This window comes from Bubalus kerabau, chromosome 7, assembly GCF_029407905.1.
Source record: "Bubalus kerabau isolate K-KA32 ecotype Philippines breed swamp buffalo chromosome 7, PCC_UOA_SB_1v2, whole genome shotgun sequence".
Taxonomy (NCBI): Eukaryota; Metazoa; Chordata; class Mammalia; order Artiodactyla; family Bovidae; genus Bubalus; species Bubalus kerabau.
The window spans coordinates 17,144,159-17,167,607 of NC_073630.1; the positions used below are offsets into that span (position 1 = coordinate 17,144,159).

The following is a 23,449-nucleotide window of genomic DNA, read 5'->3' on the forward strand; positions in this document are numbered from 1 at the left end:
CAGGTAGTTTTGCTAAAGGGTTTTTTTAAAAAAATAAATATTTTAGAGCTGGAACTCCAATGACATCCATTACAGGAAGAGGAAGAAAAAAAATCCCATATAAGCCACTCTTCTATTCACATTGCATTTTTAGTTTCAGAAAAAAAAAAGATTATATGTCATCACAATATTTTTTAAGGTATGTCTTAGGGATAAATAATCAGAAGCATGCCAACTTTATGGATGAGGAAACCAATATATCAAAAAGTTAAGGCTCTTTTCTCAGAGTACAAAAAAGAACACAATGATCACAGACAAGCTTTTTTGCAAATAAGCAGTTTAGCCATAAACTTCCCATTTCATACAGCATAAAACATCACTTAAGAGGCATACTTTGGTCCAGTGGGTTACCCGCCCTTCCTCTAGCACATAGCCCATAGACTTCCCCCCAAATATAACTTATGAGACAGTGTTCTATCAATTAGATGTCTACTTCTCAGAACAAAATGAGCTATAAATGCATATGGATTTGTGGGGCCTCCACTGATCTTGAAAACTTCTGTCTATATACAAAAGCAAATACGTTTAGAAAAATATAGACTAATGCAATCTGGAATGTGTTGTGGTTTTTAATCTTGAAACAGGAACCACATGATGAACTAAATAATACAACAGTTGACATTTATATGAAATGAGATATTTATTGTTAAAAATTTATCTGATCTAAAAATGTCTAAATTGGGTAATTAATCTCATCTAATTCAAAATTTGGCCTCTGTAACTTATAATGGGCTTGTTGTCTCATTACTAAGTTGTGTCTGGCTATTTTGTGACCCCGTGGGCTATAGCCTGCCAGGCTCCTCTGTTCATGGGATTTCCCAGGCAAGAATACTGGTGTGGGTTGCCATTTCCTTCTCCAGGAGATCTTTCCAACCCAGGGATCGAACCTATGTCTCCTGCGTTGGCAGGCAGCTTCTTTACTACTGAGCCACCAGGACTTAAACAGCCATACAAGGGATCAAACCACAGCTCGGAAATGCACATTAGTAATCAGGCCATTTACTCTGGCGTGCTGGCAAACTTGTGCTTGCTGAGCTCTACCAAGACACTTGGCATTAGGCTGCCAGATTCTGTCATGGTATAACCTAAATCTTTCCAAACACCTGGTTTTTAAAGAGCTGCTGTCTTGTCGGAAATCTGAATGAAAGAAGGAAGTGAGCCACTCTTCCTTTCTTCCCCAGGTAGAGTAGAGGAGAATGCTCCAGGTGTGAAGGAAGAGCTATTGGCATTAGTGTATTATATTCCCTAAGAAAAGAAACTGGTGTGGTTGGAACAGACCAAGTAACAGGAGAGAAGTGGGAACCCAAACCTTCTTACATTTCTGCATTGTAAATAATAATGAGCCTATAACATTATCCATGTGGAAAATAAGATATTTTTTTTAAATTGCTAGCTGACAGAAAAATCAATTGTCACCTCCTCTCTTATTTGTATCCAATGTGTTGCTTCAAGGTATGGACTTCTCTGCTGATCTGACCTGCTTCTCCATATATGAGCTTTGAACTCAGGCAGGTTTTTTATCATTTTTTTTAATATTAATTTAATTTGACTGCACCAGGTCTTACTTGCAGCATGTAAAGATCTTCATTGTAGCATGATCTTTTAGTTGCAGTATGTGGAATGTTTAGCTGTAGCATGTAGGGTCCTCTAGTTCCCTGACCGGGGATCAAACCTGGGTCCCCAGCATCATCAGCACCAAGTATTAGCACTGACCACCAGGGAAATCTGTTGGGCAGGTTTTCAAATTTCTTTGTCCTTCATTTCCTCATCTGTAAAATGAGGATAATAACACCTGTCACGCCAGCATTGGTGCAAGAATTGAATGAACCATCCAAAGTTGGTCAAAGGGTATAAACTTTCAGTTACAAGATAATTAAGTTCTGGGGATATTTTTGTACACTATGGTTCAGTTCAGTTCAGTCACTCAGTCGTGTCTGACTCTTTGCGACCACATGAATTGCAGCACGCCAGGCCTCCCTGTCCATCAACAACTCCCAGAATTCACTCAGACTCACGTCCATCGAGTCAGTGATGCCATCCAGCCATCTCATCCTCTGTCGTCCCCTTCTCCTCTTGCCCCCAACCCCTCCCTGCATCAGAGTCTTTTCCAATGAGTCAACTCTTCGCATGAGGTGGCCAAAGTACTGGAGTTTCAGCTTTAGCATCATTCCTTCCAAAGAAATCCCAGGGCTGATCTCCTTCAGAATGGACTGGTTGGATCTCCTTGCAGTCCAAGGGACTCTCAAGAGTCTTCTCCAACACCACAGTTCAAAAGCATCAATTCTTCAGTGCTCAGCTTTCTTCACAGTCCAACTCTCACATCCATACATGACCACAGGAAAAACCATAGCCTTGACTAGACGAACCTTTGTTGGCAAAGTAATGTCTCTGCTTTTCAATGTGCTATCTAGGTTGGTCTTTCCCAAGTCTGACACTGTTTCCACTGTTTCTCCATCTATTTAGCATGAAGTGATGAGCCCAGATGCCATGATCTTCATTTTCTGAATGTTGAGCTTTAAGCCAACTTTTTCACTCTCCACTTTCACTTTCATCAAGAGGCTTTTTAGTTCCTCTTCACTTTCTGTCATAAGGGTGGTGTCATCTGCATGCTGCTAAGTCACTTCAGTCGTGTCCAACTCTGTGTGACCCCATAGATGGCAGCCTACCAGGCTCCCTCGTCATCTGCATATCTGAGGTTATTGATATTTCTCCCAGCAATCTTGATTCCAGCTTGTGTAATATGATATTGCATAATTAAAATTTGCTAACAGAATAGATTCTAGTGTTTCACCACACACACACAGAGTAACTATGTGAGGTGAAAAAGTGATTGAAACAGTTCCTCTATTATTAGAATTCCAAAGCCCATCTATCCAATGTGAGACACATGTGGCTATGGAGCAATTGACCTATGGCTAGTCCTAACTAAGAAGTACTGTAAAAATTAATATGAAAAAATGAGTGCAAAACTTGTCATGAATACTTGTTTATATTGGGTATTTTATTGAAATGATAGTTTAAATAGAGTGGACTAACATATTATTAAAATTAATTTGGCCTCTTTTATGTTTGCTTTTTACTTTTTTAAGGATGGCTACTGGAAAAACTGAAATGACAGGTGGCTGGCATCATATTTCCTCAGACAGTGTTGTTCTGGACAGTGTGTTAGGCGCTACAGAATTACAGATGTAAACACAGCCTGTTTGACACCCACAGGTGGCTCACAAGGTAGCTCAGATCTCAGGGAAAAGGAGGAGTGAACTATGAGAGTAGGGCAGAGAAGTCTTCCCTGTTCCTCTTTAATTCTTCCCAGGAACTGCCTTATTCCAATTTGTAGTCAGTGGCCTTTGTGACGCTGGCTGTGGTTTAGAGGTCTGTACACAGAAGAAAGAGAAACTCCTTAGGAGCTATCCTGACATCCCCGGGAAGATGGATTGTCTGTGCACATAGATCCACTGTAACTCCCGAATTGAGGAGAAGGGTGGACATGCAGAGGGCTCCTCCATCCTCAGGCGCAGGGACCAAATTACAGTCTAATGATACTTGAATTGGCAGACAACTTCAACTTCTAGGACTGACAGCTCAGGATGTACAGGAAGTGGTGAAAGAAGGAAAAACTCTTCAGTTTTCAAAGTTAACTTGGTACTACTAAATTTCAGAATGCATAAATAAAGTTGTTTGAATCATTATCTCTGTTTTTATGAACACTATTATCATTCACTGAGCATTTGCTTTGTGTCTGGCACTATGCCATATGCTTTATAAATTTATCCTAGTTTAATCTTAAAATAACCCTATCATTTTCATTTCATGGTTGATGGAACTAAGTCTCAGAGGGGTTAAACTGCTTGACTAAGGTCACACTGGTTCCTCTGCCTTTTCTAAAAACAGCTTGAACATCAGGAAGTTCACGGTTCACATATTGCTGAAGGCAGAGGAACCAGAGATCGAATTGCCAACATTCTCTGGATCATGGAAAAAGCAAGAGAGCTCCAGAAAAACATCTATTGCTGCTTTATTGACTATGCCAAAGCCTTTGACTGTGTGGATCACAATAAACTGTGGAAAATTCTGAAAGAGATGGGAATACCAGACCACCTGACCTGCCTCTTGAGAAATCTGTATGCAGGTCAGGAAGCAACAGTTAGAACTGGACATGGAACAACAGACTGATTCCAAATAGGAAAAGGAGTACGTCAAGGCTGTATATTGTCACCCTGCTTGTTTAACTTATATGCAGAGTACATCACGAGAAACGCTGGACTGGAAGAAACACAAGCTGGAATCAAGATTGCCGGGAGAAATATCAATAACCTCAGATATGCAGATGACATCATCCTTATGACAGAAAGTGAAGAGGAACTAAAAAGCCTCTTGATGAAAGTGAAAGAGGAGAGTGAAAAAGTTGGCTTAAAGCTCAACATTCAGAAAACGAAGATCATGGCATCCGGTCCCATCACTTCATGAGAAATAGATGGGGAAACAATGGAAACAGTGTCAGACTTTATTTTGGGGGGCTCCAAAATCACTGCAGATGGTGACTGCAGCCATGAAATTAAAAGACGCTTACTCCTTGGAAGGAAAGTTATGACCAACCTAGATAGCATATTCAAAAAGCAGAGACATTACTTTGCCAACAAAGGTTCGTCTAGTCAAGGCTATGGTTTTTCCTGTGGTCATGTATGGATGTGAGAGTTGGAGTGTGAATAAGGCTGAGCACTGAAGAATTGATGCTTTTGAACTGTGGTGTTGGAGAAGACTCTTGAGAGTCCCTTGGACTTGCAAGGAGATCCAAGCAGTCCATTCTGAAGGAGATCAGCAGCTGAAACTCCAGTACTTTGGCCACCTCATGTGAAGAGTTGACTCATTGGAAAAGACTCTGATTCTGGGAGGGATTGGGGGCAAGAGGAGAAGGGGACAACAGAGGATGAGATGGCTGGATGGCATCACTGACTCGATGGACGTGAGTCTGAGTGAACTCTGGGAGTTGGTGATGGACAGGGAGGTCTGGCGTGCTGCGATTCATGGGGTCGCGAAGAGTGGGACACGACTGAGTGATTGAACTGAACTGAAGGTCACACTAGTAAGTGATGGAACTAGGATTTGAATATATAGGTCAACCTGGCCCCAAACGTTTGCTCCAACCACTCCACTTTGCTCTTTTCACACCATGCCCACCACCCCCTGACAACAGCAACCACGGCATCATCAATGATCACAACATCAGCAATAGTGGCCAAGACATTTCCTGAAGAGACACAGGGTTTGCTGACATTCTGCTTGAATTACATTTTCCTCCCTTGAACATTCAGAATTTTGTCATCGACTATAGCAAGAGACACTGGAAGAAATAACCTAATGAAACTGGCAGCTGCATCACACAGGGTTCTACTTAGACAGTCATTACAGCGCCCATATGAGTTCCCTCAGAAGAAAGCCCTCGCTCTCCAGAGGAAGCTGCGGCGCCCACTAAGGCTGCCTGACACTGCCCTCTGGTAAACATGCGTGATTCCAGAGCAGGCACATTGTGTCCTCAGCTCATTTCTGGCCAAATCCTAACTTTCCCTTTTTCTTTATTTTCCCTCTGCTCTGATTGTCTCATAAAATTATTTTTATATTTTATATAGTTTGAATATACAAAATATACATAAACAAATAAATAAAAGAATGGCTAATATTCATTTCTACTTTATAAACTTCTTAAAATAGAGCTTTTTCATGGAAGAACTATGGCCCCCTTTTTAGTACACACATATATATGTGTATATACCCACATATATATACACACATAAATGTACACTATTTATAGCATTGTACACATAGTGTATACTATTCACATATAGTGAATATAGATCAAATTAGATGAGAGGTAAGTGAACTTAATTATCTCTGGCATCATGGCTATCTTTACCTGAAAAAAATTTAAACTTTAATTGCAGTTGATGTGACAGCCATTTGTCACATATTCCTGGGCGAAGCACCCCGGTTGACTTGAAACAGAGCAAACCAGAGAATCTGCAAACTTCCTGTACCATTAGTGAGGGCATGCTTGGTAGGGATCAGCTCTGACAAGGAGAATTTGAAATTTAACTTTTCTTTTCATCATGAGGTAAATCTGTATGAGTAAATCTTTATACACTGGATGTTGTTCCTCGACTACTAACATATGAGTTCAGTTAATATGGAAGTACAAGCAAACTGCTCTTCAGTCTTATTACATGAAGATGAAAAGGTGCTATGGGCAAATCAATGTCTTACTAGAAGAAGGGTTTGTCTTATTAATAAATAGATTAACTAATTAAACTTCAGCTTTTAAGCAAGTAAATTTATTATAAATTGTAAATTGGTAATTTTAAATATCTATTATACTTGATATTAATGAACATATAGCAATGAAAGATAGTTTTATATCATTGTGCCTCTTTTGATTATAACTAAAGCTAACTTTGAATTCATTTAATTATTTGACCAAAGCAATTCATTTGTTTCTTTTTAACATGTTTGAAAGTATCTTTTTACTTCATAATTAATAAAATGAAATCTAAAAGATTTGCGATAGATGATTGTAGTGGATGCCATCCATTTTCAGGACTGATCCCCTCTGTTGGGAGTGTTGATGGTGAAGGCTCCCAGACTCTCCCTCCAGAAATTGCCCTCAGTTGAGACGAGCTGAATTGACCCAGGTCATACAAGTTGGTGAGGGTGAACAGAACAGAAAAGAAAAGACCACATCCACTGACTAGTCGATGTTGGGGATAAAGGGCTGCTCACTCCTGTGCCTCATGGTGGGACAACTCTGGAGGGCCATCCTAACTCCAGTGTCCCCTATGGCATCATCTTTTGTTGCACCTGAACTGCAGTTCAATTTCTCCCTCTGCCCAAGTCTATTCCTCCACAGATACTGTTCCAGAGAATACTCGTTAATATATTACCTGCATGCATGTCTCCATCTCAGAGTCTACTTCATAGAGAACCCACTAAGACAAAGAGAAAAATCCCTTTAGACATGCTCAGAGAGGAATGATTAATAGAGAGCAATAATGGTTATAATGGTCTTAGCTGAACAAAATTTATTAAACATCTTTGATGTTCTAGGCATTGTGCTGAACACTGAAGATATACAGTTAAGCAAAGCTGAATTAAGCAAAATGGATCTCAAGGAACTCATTGGCCTGAAACACAGACATTACAACAAGTGAACATAATTCAAAGGAGACAAGCCCTACATTAAGAGGATGGATGCACTTGTCTGAAAGGTTTGAGAAAAGAACCCCTATCATTCTGGAGACTGATGAGGCAAGAATGACTTCACTAAAGACAACTGAAAAATCCTTCAAGTTCAGGTCTTCTGAATCATTCTTTCTCTCACATTCCACATCCAACCTCTCTCTTTCTCAAAAAAAAAAAAAAAAAATACCCCACTACCTCTGCCTTTAAATAAATCTAGAATCTAGGTCTCACCAGTGCCACAGCTTCTAATCTAGGCTGTCCTAACATCTCTCACAGCTGCCGCTTCATAACTGGTCTCCCTTGCATCTACTTTTGCTTCTCACGATCTTTTCTCAACAGAGAGTCAGGTGTTCTTCTAAAATGGAAGTCAGGGCATGAACTCCTCTGCAGAAAACATTCCAAAGTTCCCATTTCATACTGAGAACCAAAGATGCTACACCCACAGGGCCTAGACCATATCCACACTGCCCTTCCTGTCCTTCCCTTTCTCAACTCATTTAGGAGACTCCTCTCCCTCACCCTCTTCCAGCCACTGTGGCCAATTCAATCTTCCTGGCACCAGCAAACATTCCTGCTTCAGGGCATTTGTATTTATGCCACTCGCTGTCCCCTCTCCCTGACTCCCCCCCTCCCCCTTCTTCAGGTTGCTTCAACTGCCAACTTCTTCTGCAGGCCTTCTCTGACCACAGTCCCCAGCACAGCATACCCCCTTCCCCCACTATCTTTCTCATAACACTTACTATCTGCTCTGTTACTGATTATTTACTTCATTAAGCGTGTGCCCTAACTTCCCTGGTGGTTCAGTGGTAAAGAATAAGTATATGCCTGCAATGCAGGAGATGTGGGTTCAATCCCTGGGTCAGGAAGATCCCTGGAGAAGGGAATGCTAACGCATTCCAGTATTTTTGCCTGGAGAATCCTATGGACAGAGGAGCCTGATGGGCTACAGTCCATGGGATCCCAAAAAGTCAGACACAACTTAGCGACTAAACAACAACTTGTTTAGCAGAAACAAGCCTCTTGAGGGCAGGGATCATTACGTGTTTTGATTCTGGCTCCATACCAAATACCTAAAATTATCTCAATAAGAGAGTAAATGCTTAGTAAATATTTGTTGAATAAATGAATTTTTACAAATAATGAAAGGAAGTAAGAGAAAGATAAAGTGCTTCAGGATGAATAACAGCTAGAAACAAAGAAATGGAAGTATTTCTAATCTAGTGTGACTAGATCGGAAACATTCTTTGTGGTCAGAGCTAGAAACTTAGGTTACATTACGGAAACAATGACATGTGGTTGTTATGGGCTGAAATGCATCCTCCCTCCAAAATTTACAAGTTGACATCCTAGTGCCCAGTATACCTCAGAAAGTATTTGGAGATATGACCTTTAAAGAGGTGATTAAGTTAAAATGAGGTCATTTGGGTAGCCTTAACCTAACATGACTGGCATCCTTATAAGAAGAGAAACTTGGATGCAGACAGTTACAGAAGGAAGATCATGTGAAGACATGGAGAAGATGACCATCTATAAGCCAAGGAGAGGAGCTTCAGCAGAAACCAATATTGCCAGCACCTTGATCTTGGACTCCAGCTTCCAGATCTGTGAGAAAATAAATTTCTCTTGTTTAAGCCACCAGTTGGTAGAATTTTGTTACAGCAGCTCTAGTAAACAAATACAGTGATATATAGCATTGTAGGAAATTTTGACTTTATCTCAGAAGCCACTATAAAATTTTAAGCAGGGATGGAGGTGAGCTGAGGTAAGACCTGAGTTTTAGGAATCTTCCAGAATCTTGCATTTGTGGTAATATGGAGGAAGGGCTAGAAAAGGTAAAAGAGTAGAATCATGGAGACTAACTGGTAAGTGATTGTAATGGCTGGGATCTAGATCAAACAGAAGGGAAAGAACAGGCAAGAACAGGAATTGTGAGAAGCATCGGAGCCAAAACTGTTTGAACTTAGTGACTTCCCAGGTGGCTCAGTGGGCAAGAATCTGAATCTGCCTGCCAATGCAGGAGATGCAAGAGATGGGAGTTTGATTCCTAGGTCAGAAGATCCCCTGGAAGAGAAAATGGGAACCCATTCCAATATTCTTGCCTGGGATATCCCATGGACAGAGGATCCTGGTGGGCTACAGTGTGAGCATGCTTGACTGACCATATGACATGACTGAGCAGGCATGCACACGGTGACACATTAGAGGGAAGTGACACTGGCGTCAATGCAAACTGAAGTTTAGTAAACTACAGGCATGCAAGGGGCTTCCCAGGTGGCTCTAGTGGTAAAGAACCTGCATGCCACTACAGTAGATGCAAGAGATGAGAGTTCGATCCCTAGGTTGGGAAGATCCCCTGGAGGAGGGCATGGTGACTCACTCCAGTATTCTTGCCTGGAGAATCCCATGGATGAGGAGTCTGGTGGGCTACGGTCCACGGGGTCTCACAGAATCAGACACAACTGAAGCAACTTCACATACATGCTGGAACAGACATGCCAGGGAACTCAGATAGTACGATTTACATGGTTTTCAGTGGTCTCACACTTGAGAAAATTTCTCAGTATGGAAACTTCAGACATTAAAGCAGCATCCATGCTGTTCAAGGGGTGAATAGTACTCACTGAGAAAAGGGTCTGCAGAAAGAGCTGCAGGCAACATCTCCTCCTTGGGGATAATATGCCCATTAGCATATTAAAGAATCTGGAAAGTTTTGCAATGAAGGAACTTCTTTAACTTTGTCCAAAAAAGTATTTCCCACATTTACTGATTATGGAACTCTTTTAACCTCTCCCTGAAAGTATACTAGAAATATCTTCCTGAAATACTCTAGAAATTAATACAGTTTGGAGAACAGTGGTGTGTTTTGATGCATTAAAACAGTTCTAAAATAAATAGAGAAGCTTTGCCGGGTAATTTCTATTTCTAATAGCAAAACTAGTCAACACTGTCCTAACAAATTGGCAGAATAAACTCATTAAAGGAATGTAGTTGTTTTCCTATAGCCTAATTACTATTAGATTAAAAAAGAACACTCAGACTTTTGAAAGAAGCACTAATTCTTTCACATCCCTAAAGGAAAATTACTCAGTGCCTCGAAACAAAAAATGAAATGATATTCTGATGACTTAAGGGGAAAGTGTAGCTCAAATGCAGAAGTCTGGGAGCAGTTTTCAACCAGGGTTCTTCGACACCAGAGCAGGTGTGGTCAAGTTTTCCCATATTCCATTAGCTTCTGGAACCCACAATGCCCCTGCATAGCGACTTACACGCGATGCGCACGTAGGCTTTCCGGCTCTTGGTGGTGCCTGCCGAGCTCCAGGCTACACACTGGCACCAGTAATCTTCAGGCCCAAAGAGTTCTTCCACTTGCTGGCGTGAAATCTCAATGCTCACTTCCCGGACAATGAGACCTGCCAAGGCAAAGGAAGATTTAAGTCAGGAGAAGACTTGTACTAACAAAATACAAAACATCATACCTAATTTTTTCCCCAGTGATCCTTCTTAATGCCATGGACCAACAAAACACATATTGCCTCTCATCTCCTCTGACTTTATTCTAGCTCCAGTTACTTGATTCACAGCTGTCTCATCCTCTTATTTGCTATTTGAAATCTTCTGGATTCATCAGAAGATGAAAGTGAATTAGATCTATCCACAAAAATCCTTTCCCCTTATTACCTAATATTCACCCACCACCAAGTTATCTTTCTCTGTGTATGAACTTGAATTTAAAGTCTTCTAAGGATTCTATCTTAATTATACAGGTTGTGTGTAAGATACCCATGTGCTGTACACAGCTTTACAGTATCAGTTCAGTTCAGTCACTCAGTCATGTCCGACTCTTTGTGACCCCATGAATCGCAGCACACCAGGCCTCCCTGTCCATCACCAACTCCCGGAGTTCACTCAGACTCACGTCCATCGAGTCAGTGATGCCATCCAGCCATCTCATCCTCTGTCGTCCCCTTCTCCTCTTGCCCCCAACCCCTCCCCACATCAGAGTCTTTTCCAATGAGTCAACACTTCGCATGAGGTGGCCAAAGTACTGGAGTTTCAGCTTTAGCATCCTTCCTTCCAAAGAAATCCCAGGGCTGATCTCCTTCAGAATGGACTGGTTGGATCTCCTTGCAGTCCAAGGGACTCTCAAGAGTCTTCTCCAAAACCACAATTCAAAAGCATCAATTCTTCGGCACTCAGCCTTCTTCACAGTCCAACTCTCACATCCATACATGACCACAGGAAAAACCATAGCCTTGACTAGACAGACCTTTGTTGGCAAAGTAATGTCTCTGCTTTTGAATATGCTATCTAGGTTGGACATAACTTTCCTTCCAAGGAGTAAGCGTCTTTTAATTTCATGGCTGCAGTCACCATCTGCAGTGATTTTGGAGCCCATAAAAATAAAGTCTGACACTGTTTCCACTGTTTCCCCATCTATTTCCCATAAAGAGATGGGATCAGATGCTATGATCTTCATTAACTCTTTACATAAAATGAGAGAGAATGACATAAAATAATAATCATAGGTATATAAATCATTAACATGTATATTTATATACACAAGTATATATATATTTAGGTTTATTATTATATGATCTAGTACTTTATAAATATATGGTGATTTTTAAGAAAAACTAAGTCATTTTAAATGGCTTTATTTGGCACATTGTTTTTTATTTAAAGAAATATTAGCCTTAGTTAACAAACCTCTGCTGTTCTAGCCAGAGAATGAATGACTTTAAAGTTTTCATGAATTTTTGAAAGCCCAAATATTTCTCTTTAATAACAATGTAACCAAAATCCTATTAAAAATAAAGTGAATTCCAGTTAAAATGCTCAAATAATTGAAATTTATTTCACAGTATTATATAATCCTAAAATAATTAAACTTGAACTTGAGTCCGGGATTATCATTTTAGGGGTATTTATCTTGTGATACCAAAGTCTAGTTCAGAGATTCATCCTGAAATATGCCTCTTTGCATTGAGCAAGAAAAATGAAATTATATATATATGGGCAATGTATGTGGGCAACTGCCACTTCTCTTGCACACACTGCTAGCTTGGAGTGTCTTTGAGAGAACTGGAAGGGACACCCTTTAGGGAGCAGGAGCATAAATTATGTATGAGCATCATGTATGAGCACAGTAAGAAAAATTAATTACGTTAGTTTGTATTGTTTGTTCATTCATTCATTCATGGACGAAATATCTATCAAGCATCAATTATGCAGAAAATATTGCACTGGGTACTTATGAAATTCTGATGAGTAGGATAGTCATTGTCTTTAATGAAGCTTTATTTTTGTGAGAAGGGCACGTATTAACTAGAGTTATAATGTATAAATTTATTATTTAATTACAATTGTGTTCAATGCTGCAAAGAAGTATTGAAGTAATGAGAGTAAATAACAAGGAGACTCAACTTAGTATGAAGGATCCTGCATGAGTTAGACTGATTAAATCATATGGGAGAGGCACAGGACACATGGTAAGAAGAAGAAAGGGAAGGAGGAGACTGGGAACCCAGGAGAAGACACCTGAGCACTGGACACAGAAAATACCAGCATGAAGTGAACCTAGAGACAAGAAAGTGACCTATTTATATACATTCTTGTGAACCTGCAGTTCTCAAAGTATGGCCCACAGAACAGCTTTATCAACATCACCTGGGAACTTGATGAAAATGCAAATCCCTGGGTTCTACTCCAGACTCAGCGAAAAAGAACGATTGAGAGTCCAGCCCAGCAATATTTTAACAAGTCCTCCAAGAATTCTGATGCATGCTATAGTTTGAGAACCACTGTTGTACACCATGTTTAGGATTTAGGATTTCTTTCTGAGAGTCAAGTGTTTTCAGAAGATGACATAATCAGATGAGAATAAAAAAGGCATGCATATATAAATGCATAAATGAAATGACACATGATACAGTGACAGGTATAGGATATCGAGTTTAAGTAGCTCATAAAGTCATGATTTCTTAAAATGTTTGATCATGACTTCTTGGTATAAGTAACATGAAAGAGCTGTCATCTGGAGATTCTAAAAAAGAGTGTTTCAGTACTTACCCTAAAATCTAGGACATTCTCTTATGGATAAAAACACTCAGGGAAATTAACAATCCCCCAACAGCAGCAGATGCTGACTCATTAGAGGATAGATAATTCTTCCCATCACAAGTGGATGAGAGTTGAGTCACAGAAAAAACTAAGTCTTTAAGTCCAACTCATGAGTCCCTGAACTGGAATGAAGCCCAGGAAGGTGGGTTTTATAAGCCCAAGGCAGGGCAAGGTCCTAACGGGGTGACTCTATTTTAAAATATTTATTAAATATATTTAATGTTACCTTAAAATTTTGGAAATTAGTAAAGCTTTTATGTTTAAATAATGATCAGCTTAAAAAGAATTTTCAAGTAACTGGCATATCCCAATCCTTGAAAAGATTACTATATTATTTTAGCCAATGTCCAGCCTCCACAGTGAAAAACCAACTTTAACAAATAGCACTACTTTCCTTCCTCTTTCCTGGTCCTTGCTTATGCCTTTCATTTTCTTGTCTCATTGTAATTATTCTCATTTTTCTGATGTCTAGAAACTGGTACAAAGATGGAGCCGTCTTCTCTCCTTTCCTGCCACCTTTTTAACTTCACTCTGGTATTTAATACTCTTGCCTGTTTTATTTGTTTGTACCTTTTCTGTTCATGCAGAAAGTCAGTTACTGGAAAAGAAACACTTCCTCTAAAGGTTGCTGCAGTAAATTTACAATCACCAAAGGGCTGATAAACCTGCAGTGTGTAGTTCCTTAGGACTATAATGACTCTTTCCAAAATGTAGAGAGCAGCAGCAAAACAGGCTCAGGATATTAAAACCGCATACAAATATTTTGTGTCCCAAGATGATAACTTCAGGTTTCACTCCTCCCTTTTACTTAAAGCAATCAAAGGAAACCTAATTAAAAGCTAGGGAAACTTCATGAGGGCTACTGTATCCTTTTGCCCAAAGAGGCTCATGGATGTTTCTATTAACCATAAATCTAAATCCTTTTATGAAGCCACAGACTTACCCTCCTACTACAGGGATTATTCACAGTATGAATGTTCTGAATTGTGTGGCCCAGTCTCCCCATGGGCCCAGGAGTCAAGCACACACTGATTTTTGTCTTCAGCTTCACAGATGCTCCATTCAGCAGGAGATGGATTAATTACAGTTGGGTACACTGGCCCTGCCACAGGCCCAAAGCTTATATTCCAACTTTTGGTCAGCACCACCAGAAAAAGAAAAAAAACTGAAGCATTAAGTATCTGAACACTTACATTTTAGAATTGTCTAGAATTAGCTGCATTATTCAGACTCAGAGTTACTGGGTTACATATCATCTTTTTATTATCATAGGTAAGTTCATTACCTGTGACATTTTGTTCATCAAACCAGAGACTAGTGGTTTGGGTAAAAGTAGGTAATGTCCTTTCTCTTTGAAAGTGAAATTTCAAATCTGCTTGAAGTCTTGAGATGGAAAAAGCAAGCTGCCTTGAAATTTGAAATGCCATCAGCATTACTTCCAAGGCAGGTTGCTTTGAAGAGCATTTGGCAACTTGAAATTGGTTTCAGGTTATTTAAGGGTGGGGAGAGATGCTTCGGTCTACAGGATTTACTCAAATACAAATGTGTATTTTCCATCTCATCTGATAACATCAAAGATTTCCCATCACTGTTCATCCTTTGATAGTGCCATCTCAAGGATGCATGCTGTTTGAAGTTTGCAGTGATTTGCTTTTATAACAGGAATCATTGTGGTTTGGGAGCCAGAGTGTAGAAAAGTAATTAGCATATTATACCAAGAAGTCTTATAATGAGCATGAATATGTACTTGTTAATAGGGAGTTTCAACTGACTTTAGAAATTCAGATATAAATGCAACCCTCTGATTGGATCTTTATGAGGCTACACATGAATAGAGCAATAAAATCTGGTACTTGACATTTATTTCTTATCTTTAGCATAATTTTAACTTCTAATAGTGTTGACATCACTAACAGTGTTTTCCTAGAGATTATTATAAAGTGATCAAAATTTGTGATTAATGCTGCTGTAAAATTATTTAAAGCAATATCCACATTTCCCCAGAAATATAATCTGCAGTGCTATCAACAAATAGTAAAAATTTGCTAATGTCAAAAATTAACTGTTAAGTTCCAGAAATGTAAAGATGGATCAAGTATCACATCCAAGCTTGTGCTATTTATTTATCATGTTTATTAGGTGATACTCAAGTTATGCATCATCTTAAAATTTTTTTTTAAATATGTTCATCAAATCTGCATCATTTAATACCCCATGTATGTTTCACTAAAAAGCATCTTCATCTCATGTTAGTCTGAGGTGTTTTGTGTGCCCCAGTTGTATTTTTCTTTCCTCCCAATTACTTAATCTTTCATATGCAAAGGGAAGTTTTGAGACACTTTGTTGTGTAGACCTGGCAATTCTATTTCTTCCAGTACTCTCCCCATGGGGAGAAGAGCTACAGAGGTCACTCTACCAAATCTCATAAGAATATATTCACATAGTACTTGGAAATGTACAAAGCTTCAGGTAAGGATGTTCTGGAATATACTACAACATTTTATTGAATTAGCATGTTTCTCTTTTTCATGCTTTCTCCTAGAGCTCAATCCTATTAATTTTCACCAATATCTAAAATATGAAACATAACAGTTTGTGATGTCTTAATACAAATTTAATCACACAGAATCCTTTTATTTAAAAGGATGTCATACCATAAAAACTGAAAATTATTTTAGTAACTTATAACTCTCACTAAAATAATAAATATGATAACTTGGAAGGCAAAACTTTATAATTACAACATTGCTCTTTGTTACACGAAGTCATTTGACAATCTTTAAAGTACATCAGGAACAGCAGACACTGTAAATGCATAATTTACCAACTTCTCTCTGAAATGTTTCCCTTGAATTTTTAATATATAATATATAAACAGGCCACCTACGTAACTAAAATTACTTTGTGTAATTGGGAATTGCAACTTACTAGTGTATTAGATTCTTAAAGAGATGGGAAAACCAGACCACCTGATCTGCCTCTTGAGAAATTTGTATGCAGGTCAGGAAGCAACAGTTAGAACTGGACACGAAACAACAGACTGGTTCCAAATAGGAAAAGGAGTACATCAAGGGTGTATATTGTCACCCTGTTTATTTAACTTATATGCAGAAAACATCATGAGAAATGCTAGACTAGAAGAAGCACAAGCTGGAATCAAGATTGCCGGGAGAAATATCAATAACCTCAGATATGCAGATGACACCACCCTTATGGCAGAAAGTGAAGAGGAACTAAAAAGCCTCTTGATGAAGGTGAAAGTGGAGAGTGAAAAAGTTGTCTTAAAGCTCAACATTCAGAAAACGAAGATCATGGCATCCGGTCCCATCACTTCATGGCAAATAGATGGGGAAACAGTGGAAACAGTGTCAGACTTTATTTTTATGGGCTCCAAAATCACTGCAGATGGTGACTGCAGCCATGAAATTAAAAGACGCTTACTCCTTGGAAGGAAAGTTATGACCAACCTAGATAGCATATTCAAAAGCAGAGACATTACTTTGCCAACAAAGGTTCGTCTAGTCAAGGCTATGGTTTTTCCTGTGGTCATGTATGGATGTGAGAGTTGGACTGTGAAGAAGGCTGAGCGCCGAAGAATTGATGCTTTTGAACTGTGGTGTTGGAGAAGACTCTTGAGAGTCCCTTGGACTGCAAGGAGATCCAACCAGTCCATTCTGAAGGAGATCAGCCCTGGGATTTCTTTGGAAGGAATGATGCTAAAGCTGAAACTCCAGTACTTTGACCACCTCATGCAAAGAGTTGACTCATTTGAAAAGACCCAGATTCTGGGAGGGATTGGGGGCAAGAGGAGAAGGGGATAACAGAGGATGAGATGGCTGGATGGCATCACTGACTTGATGGAACATGAGTCTGAGTGAACTCCGGGAGTTGGTGATGGACAGGGAGGCCTGGCGTGCTGTGATTCACGGGGTCGCAAAGAGTCGGACACAACTGAGTCACTGATCTGATGTGATCTGAGTGTATTAGATTTATTATGAATGTTTTTGTTAAACTTACATTTACTGTCTTTGTGATATGGATGAATTTTCCTGAAAGTTAAGGAATAACATGGCTGAGACAGAGAGGTTCAAGAGATTTTCTTGGACGAATTTTGTTCTTTTATGTAATAGTTTGACTTGATTCCCTTGTATGTGATAATTTCTAGTCATTTGGTTCTGTGTGGCATTCTGTGTCCAATAAGGGTCTGTGTTTTAGTTCGTTATATTTTTGTTTTATCTAGAGCTGAGAAAAAAATATGCATTGGATTATGTATCTGGAAGTGGAGAGATGTCTAGCAGTTCTAGAAAGCTATTAGGTTGGTGCAAAAGTAATTGCAGTTTTGCATTGTTGAACTTTGCCATTTGATACTGGAATACATTCTTAAATAAATCTGGTTATGTTATACATCATTTTAATGTGCATTTCTCACTTTATGTTTTTTTGCTAATAACATTAAACTTGTGTATTTTATATTTATTTTAGAAAATGATGTTAAACAAAAAACAAATTCAAGTGATTTTCTTATTGTTCAAAATGGTTCATGAAGTAGCAGAGACAACTCGTAAAATTGACAATGCATTTGGTCCAGAACTGCTAACAAACATACAGTGCAGTGGTGGTTCCAGAAGTTTCTCAAAGGAGACGAGGGCCTTGAAGGTGAGAAGTGGAGTGACTGGCCATTAGGAGTTAACAGTGACCAACTAAGAGCATCATCAAAGCTGATGCTCTCACAACTACACAAGAAATTGCCGAAGAACCCAACGTCGACCATGTTGAGGTCGTTTAGTATTTGAAGCAAACTGGAAAGGGGAAAAAGCTTGATAAATAAGTGCCTCATGAGTTGACCACAAGTCAAAAAAACTTTCATTTTGAACTGTTGTCTTCTCTTATTCCACGCAACAATAACGAACCATTTCTCCATCAGATTATAACATGTGACAAAAGGTAGACTTTATATGACACTGGCAGTGATCAGCTCAGTGCTTGCAGCATGATGAAGTTCCAAAGCACCTCCCAAACCAAACTTGCACCAAGAAAAGGGCATGGTCACTCTTTGGTGGTCTGCTGTCCATCTGATCCATTAGAGCTTTCTGAATTCCAGAGAAACCAGTATATTTAAGAAGTACGCTCAGCGAATTGATATGCACTGAAAACTGCAATTCCTGCCGATGGCACTGGTCAACAGAAAGGGCCCTATTCTTTTCTCCAGCAATACCCAGCCACACGTTGCACAGCCAACACTTCAAAAGTTGAATGAACTGGGCTACAGTGTTTTGCCTTATCTGTCATATTCACCTGACCTTTCCCAACTGACTACCATATTTTCAAGCATCTCGACAACTTTTTGCAGGGAAAATGCTTCCATAACCAGCAGGAGGCCGAAAATGCTTTCCAAAAGTTCATCTAAACCTGGGGCACGGAGTTTTACATGACAGGAATAAACTTATTTCTCACTAGCAAAAATGTGTTGACTCTAATGGCTCCTATTTTTATTAATAAATATGTGCTTAAGCCTAGGTTGTAATGATTTAAAATTATGGTCCAAAACTGTAATTACGTTTGCATCAACCTAATATATGTCAACCACAGATAAATGCAATCTTCCTTTCTGAAACTTCAAATTTTAATTATAAGATGCTATTAAAAAAGAGTGACAGATGACTTATGCCAACAATGCTAACACTGTTTTTCCCTTTTCTTTGCAGGAGTGTCAGGTTTAGATGTCATAACATCCTTGTAAGGAGAACCAGTGCTCCTACCTTTAAAAAAAATGTAGTTAATTAATTTATTTTATTTTTGGTTGTGTTGAGTTTTCATTGCTTCTCAGGCTTTGATGGCTTCTCTTGTTGCAGAGCATGGAGGATAGAGCTCAAGGGCTCAATATCTGTGGTGCATGGGCTTAGCTGTCTTGCCATATGTGGAATCTTCCTGGACCTATGGATTGAACCCATGTCCCCTACATTGGCAGACAGATTCTTAACCTCTGGACCACCAGGGAAGTTTAGTGCTTCTACTTTTGATTTGACTTTCTCACCACCATCAAATTAGGGCTGCAGGTATGAAGGATAATTGGAGTGGTGGGTATATAAACTATTTTATCTTCCTTATAGAGTTGTATAAATGAGCTGACAGAAGTTAATCCTACCAGTTTTGGCCCATCAGTTAATTCTTATTCCTAACTTTGGTGATGAAAGACCTATTGAAACTCTGAACTAAAATGCTTTCTCTAATTAACCTCTTCTTGTATGTCAATGTTCTTTAGACTATAAAGAAGCAGTTGTGTGAGAACATGATACAGCACAAAGCACATTCCACTGAGATAGCAAATACATTACTCATCTAAATATTTTCCCTAAAACATCAAACTTTATATATATTTGAATATATATATATTCAACATTTTTCTTTAAAAGCAGAATTGTTAATAATTATCAAAATCTAACTACATGCATTCCTTTCTGTCCCAATTTCAGGCAGTTCATTAGTAATTTCAATAGAGGTAATTTTAACAAATTTTTTAGAAAAAGATTTCTGTCAATAATGGTGGGGAATAATAACGAGTTATTGGAGATTAGTTAACTGTGGAGTTATGAATTATAGACCTTATTACACTTTCATCCAGTCCTTCATGCAATAGGTATTTGTTGCGACTCTATTATATGCTAAGGACACAGTGGTAAAGAAGCTCAATAAGGACCCTGTCCTCCTATGGGTTACTTTCTACTGTGGATATTGGTCTTCAGCATCTGATTTATGCATAGTAGCTTCCAAGATGGGCATGGAGATGAAATGGTTATGGATTCTGCTTCTGTCTAATATGAGAGATAAAAACAGTAGTTTACTGAGTAAAGGGACTCTCTCAAATGCATTGTATATCCATCAGGATAGTATTTGGAACAAATATTTGTCTAGTTAATGTATGTTAAATGAATTAATGATTTGTATGTTATAGCTATAATCCAAGTAGTGTTAAATCCTAGGAATAAGTAAATTTAATTGTAACTCACCCCACTCCAGTACTCTTGCCTGGAAAATCCCATGGACGGAGGAGCCTGGTAGGCTACAGTCCATGGGGTCGCTAAGAGTCGGACACGACTAAGCGACTTCACTTTTACTTTTCACTTTCCTGCATTGGAGAAGGAAATGGAAACTCACTCCAGTGTTCTTGCCTGGAGAATCCCAGGGACGGAGGAGCCTGGTGGGCTGCCGTCTATGGGGTCGCATAGAGTCGGACACGACTGAAGTGACTTAGCAGCAGCAGCAGAACACTAAAGGTAACTGGTATTTAATGAGCATCTACCATGGGTCTCAGTTAATCTGCATAATAATTCTTGGGATTAATATTGTTAAAACTATAACATGGGTAAGGTATGGAGGTGGGAATTTAAACAACTGTTCACACAGCCAATAACTACTGAAACCAGGATTCAGAACCACAGTTGTCTGAATCCAAAGTCCCAATTCCTTTCACTACAACAATATTCCTCAACTGTGCCTAGAAAAAGTGGTTTCTGCTCAAGTAAGTTTGGGAATTTCTGCTTAATACAACATTCTCTTAGAAACTTGGAATGCCATTAGTATACAAAAGGCATTGGTAAGGAGTTCTGCCATAAAGAAGTGGGTTTAATTTGGACTGCCAACATTCTCCTCAGGCTTCCCTGGTGGCTCAGATGGTAAAGAATCTGCCCGCAAGAAGAGAAGAGACCCAGGTTTGATCCCTGGGTCAGGAAGATACCCTGAAGAAGGGAATGGCAACCCAATCCAGTACTTTTGCCTGGAGAATTCCATGGACAGTGGAGCCTGGCTGGCTACAACTCATGGGAACACAAAGAGTTGGACACCACTGAGCAACTAACACTTACTTACTTAACATTCCCCCTAATTTATTAAGCCATAGAACCCTGTAGTCAATGTAAACAAAGAACCCCATTTCAGCATGGCTTTCAATGTGGTTTTGCTTAGCCTTCTCCAGATGTTGATATATAGAATAAAAGTAATCCACTGTTTGGAAAGTTCCAAAAACCCCATAAAGAAAGCTACAATGAAATAGTTTTTGAAGGAGAGATCAGGGAAAACCTGGGGAATAGAATATTTGAATTTGATGTTGAAGCATGGTTTGGGTTTAAAAATTTAGAGATGAATCAAAGATACTTGAAGAGGAGAGAACAGCAAGAAGCCAAATGGCAGAGGAGAAAAAACATGGAGATCACAATGCAGAATAGTTTACATGAATTAAGTAAGAAATAAGACCAGAAGAGAGGTTCCTGGAGAGCCATGTATGGCAGCTAGAGAAGACTGTTTTATGGGGAAGGAGCTTGTGAAAATTGTACAGTGGCGAATGACATTTTAAAAATGACATCTGCTTTAGAGAGATTAATTAATATGGTTTACTAAATAAAGAAAACTAATCTGATTTATTTACATTGAATTTTCGTAATTTTAATTATCATCACAAAATTTGTTTTCAGAACTATGATCTTACATGAAGTCATTAATCATGTGTTAAAAGCAATATTCTTGGTGACCCTCTGAAAACAGCCTGACAATAAAAATCAGGTACAATTATCAGAATAATAATCGGTCCTACTGTCAGGCTTTTATTTGTTTTCTTATCCCAAATGATTTAGAAACAAGCATTAAGTGCTATCACCTCTGGAGTGATCGCCACTTACAATAGTTCACATGTAGGTTACTGGGGACAGCTACTTATTTATTCTAAAAGCAGTGCATTTATTTTCTTTAAAAAAAAACTTTAAAATCAAATTAAAATTGCTCACTTTTTGGGAAAAATTCAACTCATGCAGGACAATTATTATTACAACTGGAGGGTTAGACAAATACTTGTCTGTGCTGAGTCGCTTCAGTTGTGTCTTGACTCTTTGCGACTCCATGAACTATAGCCCTCTGTCCATGCAATTTTTGAGGCAAGAATCCTGGAGTGTGTTGCCATTTTCCTCCTCCAGGGGATCTTTCCAACCCAAGGATCAAACTTGTATCTCAAGTCTCCTGAATTGGCAGGCAGGTTCTTTACAACTAGTGCCATCTGGGAAGCCCTTTAAGATATTTTTTTAAATACTTGTCTAATACACAGCCACTTAGTGATTTATTTAGTTAAGAAAATAAATTCCTGCTCAGTATTTACTATTTGACTTTTGGAAAATCTTAAATTCATCAACCCTTGGTTTCCTAACTTGTAAAATGAAGTTAAGAATTTATTTGTTTTATTGGGTGGTGAGAAAAGAAATGGACTAAAGGCTACAAAAGTTCTTAAAATCGATAAAATTCTTTTAAAGTATAAAAGAATAACAACTGAGAATAAAACTCTGTTTTATTAACAAAATTATCATTGCAAGTACTAACACAGTCTTAAGAGATGGGGAGAACACCCTAACTGGAAATTGTGTTAGTTACAAACCCATATGAGAAAGACATGGCTGCTTTGGGAAATTTTCAACAGAGCTGGGAGAGTTCAGTCTGGGTGGGGATGTCAACTGTCCAGGACAATGTAGATGTGGCTATGATTGTTTAGAAATGGAATCTGAACAGCAGGAACAAGTTCGAGTGATTAGCCTTTAAGTTTCCTGTCCTTCAGCCCAGTCACCTAGGACTTTACTCACCCCCAAGGTCCCTATTATATCAGAGCACAGATAGAGGGGAGCTACCCTAATGGGTAAGTGAAAAGTCTACTGGTTTCTGTAACCAAGGAACTTGCATAGCTCACCCATTAGGCATTACTTACGTCCCAATCCAACCACCAGGTAAAACAAGGACACTAAGCAACCGAATGGGAATAACTAACTAGGCTAGTTCTGACTAATTTGGGGCAGAATAAGCAAACATTCACTGTTTAGAGAAGACTTAAAATTGACGAACTTAATTACATCTTCTCACTTTCCAACTGGGATGTGAGTTCCATCAGGGTACAAATTTTTGTTTGCTATATGATGTTGCTGTGATCTAGAATAATCCTTGGCACACATTGTAGGTAGGCAATAATTATTTGTTGAATTAATGAAATAATATTTCCCCCAGGACACTATGATATACTTATTTAAAAGAT

General features: G+C 38.9%; 1 protein-coding gene across 5 annotated transcripts in view; it reads right to left on the minus strand.

Moving 5' to 3' along the window:
- UNC5C (unc-5 netrin receptor C) overlaps positions 1-23,449 on the minus strand; it is a 436,417-nt gene that overhangs the window by 135,609 nt on the left and 277,359 nt on the right. For all 5 annotated transcript variants that reach the window (XM_055587671.1, XM_055587670.1, XM_055587673.1 and 2 more), the window contains exon 3: positions 10,536-10,679. In XM_055587671.1, coding sequence (XP_055443646.1) covers positions 10,536-10,679 — 144 coding nt within the window. The remainder of the gene's footprint in view (positions 1-10,535; positions 10,680-23,449) is intronic.